We start from the raw sequence: 2,236 nt of genomic DNA, 5'->3' as shown, positions 1-2,236 counted from the left end.
GTTTAAGCACCAACAGACATAATGAATGAAGCAGGAGGTTCAGGAAGCCTTAATGTCTCAATCATGGAGAAGCTCCTCCTGATCCCCCCCATTATTAGAATCTTACATTACACTATGTGCACCAACCATAACTGGACCTCCAGAACCAAATTCAATCCAAACACAAAGACCTAGTTTTGTGTATAGTTTCTGACCCCTAATCAGACACACATAGTCTAATCCAATTTACTCTCATAAAGTTCTGCTGATGATAAAGTCACAAAGGAGAAAATTAGTTTTTTTCTGCAATATAAAGAATTATAAACAATCCCTGCCCCCCTCCAAATGTCAGACAGCACATAGCCTTTTTGAGTTCTGGAAAACATCTGATGTTCTTCTGGTAGTGGAGCTGGTTAGGTTGATATTTCAGACAAATCGTCAATTTGTAGTGAATGTATCTCAGACTCCCCTCTTTCAGAAAAGCACATTAGCAACGAAGAAACCTTTTTTTCTCAAGATGGTAGCCGTGCGCTCAATTGTTTCAAAAATATTTTATTTCTGATTGCCCCAGATTCAACCAACTAACTTGAGGGGTACCTAAAGAATACAATTATTTATGTGGTATAAGTATTTTTTTAACATCTTTTTTGAAAGTTACATCCATGACACCTGTACCACAGTACCATTATTGTAAAAACAAGCTTCACTAAGGTCTGCAGGATCAGAAAAGTTTAGGCTCCGTTCATCAATGATCTTCAACCAGTGTTACAACGCTATAACAAAAACAAAGACTCCAGAAACCAAAGCTGCATTTTTCAATCAATGATTTGGATCAGAAGTCGTTTAAAGGCAAGAAAGTCAGTTCAGATCGGATGTGACTTTGATCTGTTTTTAGATGTAAAACATTTAACCACCTTTGATTCTTCATTAGTTCTGTTATGAGTTTGAAATATTTGTGTTTTGTCCTGTATTTTTCACAATCTATGCTTGAAATAAACCAATCAATCACATTGACATAAACATGACTCACTCTGAAAATATGTCATTGATGAAGCAACAAAGGAAAAACCTCAAAGATTTGATCAAACTTTTAAAATACTAGCAAAATTAGTTGAATCATTTCGACATAAACTTGAATTTTCCTGTGCACTGTTATTCTAGAGCCTAAATAAACCGAAGGAAGCTCCTAATGACAACAGTATATATTTGTAAAAGGTCCAGGTAAACCTCTGCATATACAGCGTTATAAAAAGTATTTGTCAGTATTTGTCTGATTCTGAAAGTTGCTCCAAATACAAAAAGTTTGGTCTGTAATGTTTATCATAGAAATACTTTAACTGAGAGCCACAAGGCAAAAAATGTAATTAAACGACTGTTTTTTCTCCCAATAAACAGTAAAATATCTTGATGTATATTACTTTTATTTGTTGAAATGTTACTGACTCAGAAAAACAACAATAGCAAAATGTGCTAAAGACATAAAAGGAGGGTGATGTTTTACTATTTAACATAAAGAATGAATAGTTGATTCTAAATCAAAGGCCTCAAGCTACGTTAACACGGTCACTTTCAATTAAAATTCTATGTAAATGCATGTTTTGGGCTTCCAAGATCAAAATTCTTGTGTTCAAACACAATTTTAAGATTGTTTTTGGGCTCTACATACTATGTAGACACCCACACACCATTTTTTTTTATTGGCCAGTTTATAACTTAAATAACTTGCAATCAAGAACTCCGTCCTGTTCTACTATACACACTTCAACATGTTGCACCAAGCCTCTTCCATCTGTAGAAGAAGTAGCCCCTCCCTGCTTGTCCAGAGTGAACAACATGAGCTATTGCGTTCTTGAATGCAGTTAAAAATCTGCTGACTAATTAAAAGTTTGCTAAGGTTCTGAGTTGTCCAGGAGCACAACGTTTCTGAAAGATTCATTCATAAAAACGAAATGAACACGAGAAAAGGCAAAAGAAGCTGAATGGTTTTATATCGTCTGAAAGCGTTAAAGAGCAGCAGAGCGCGGGACAGGTCCACGTGTTTTGTAGTGTCAGCTGCTTCAGGACTGCACACGTTGGTGCACAGATCCTCATGCTCACATCTTCTTGTCCATCATCTCTGCAGCGGACAACCGGCAGCCCCCCAGTCCCCCTACAGGCACAATGAAGTGAGTATTTGTAAAAAAAACAATTAAACTTTCAGCCGTTGTCTGATCTCTTAAAGTGTCTCAGGAAACTGAAGGCAGATGAAAAGGCTTCA

At 36.4% G+C, this 2,236-nt stretch overlaps 1 protein-coding gene across 3 annotated transcripts in view; it reads left to right on the top strand.

Annotated features, from left to right (window-relative positions):
• hnrnpc (heterogeneous nuclear ribonucleoprotein C) overlaps positions 1 to 2,236 on the top strand; it is a 7,638-nt gene that overhangs the window by 1,717 nt on the left and 3,685 nt on the right. For 2 of the 3 annotated variants that reach the window (XM_024288379.2, XM_024288381.2), the window contains exon 2: positions 2,102 to 2,144. The exons of the other annotated variant lie outside the window; for it this stretch is intronic. In XM_024288379.2, coding sequence (XP_024144147.1) covers positions 2,140 to 2,144 — 5 coding nt within the window. In that variant the 5' untranslated portion in view covers positions 2,102 to 2,139. The remainder of the gene's footprint in view (positions 1 to 2,101; positions 2,145 to 2,236) is intronic. 3 annotated transcript variants of the gene reach the window in all.

The sequence above is a fragment of the Oryzias melastigma genome, linkage group LG18, assembly GCF_002922805.2.
Source record: "Oryzias melastigma strain HK-1 linkage group LG18, ASM292280v2, whole genome shotgun sequence".
Lineage (NCBI taxonomy): Eukaryota > Metazoa > Chordata > Actinopteri > Beloniformes > Adrianichthyidae > Oryzias > Oryzias melastigma.
The sequence above is the reverse complement of the archived record's forward strand: the minus strand, read 5'-3'. Positions and strand labels throughout refer to the sequence as shown.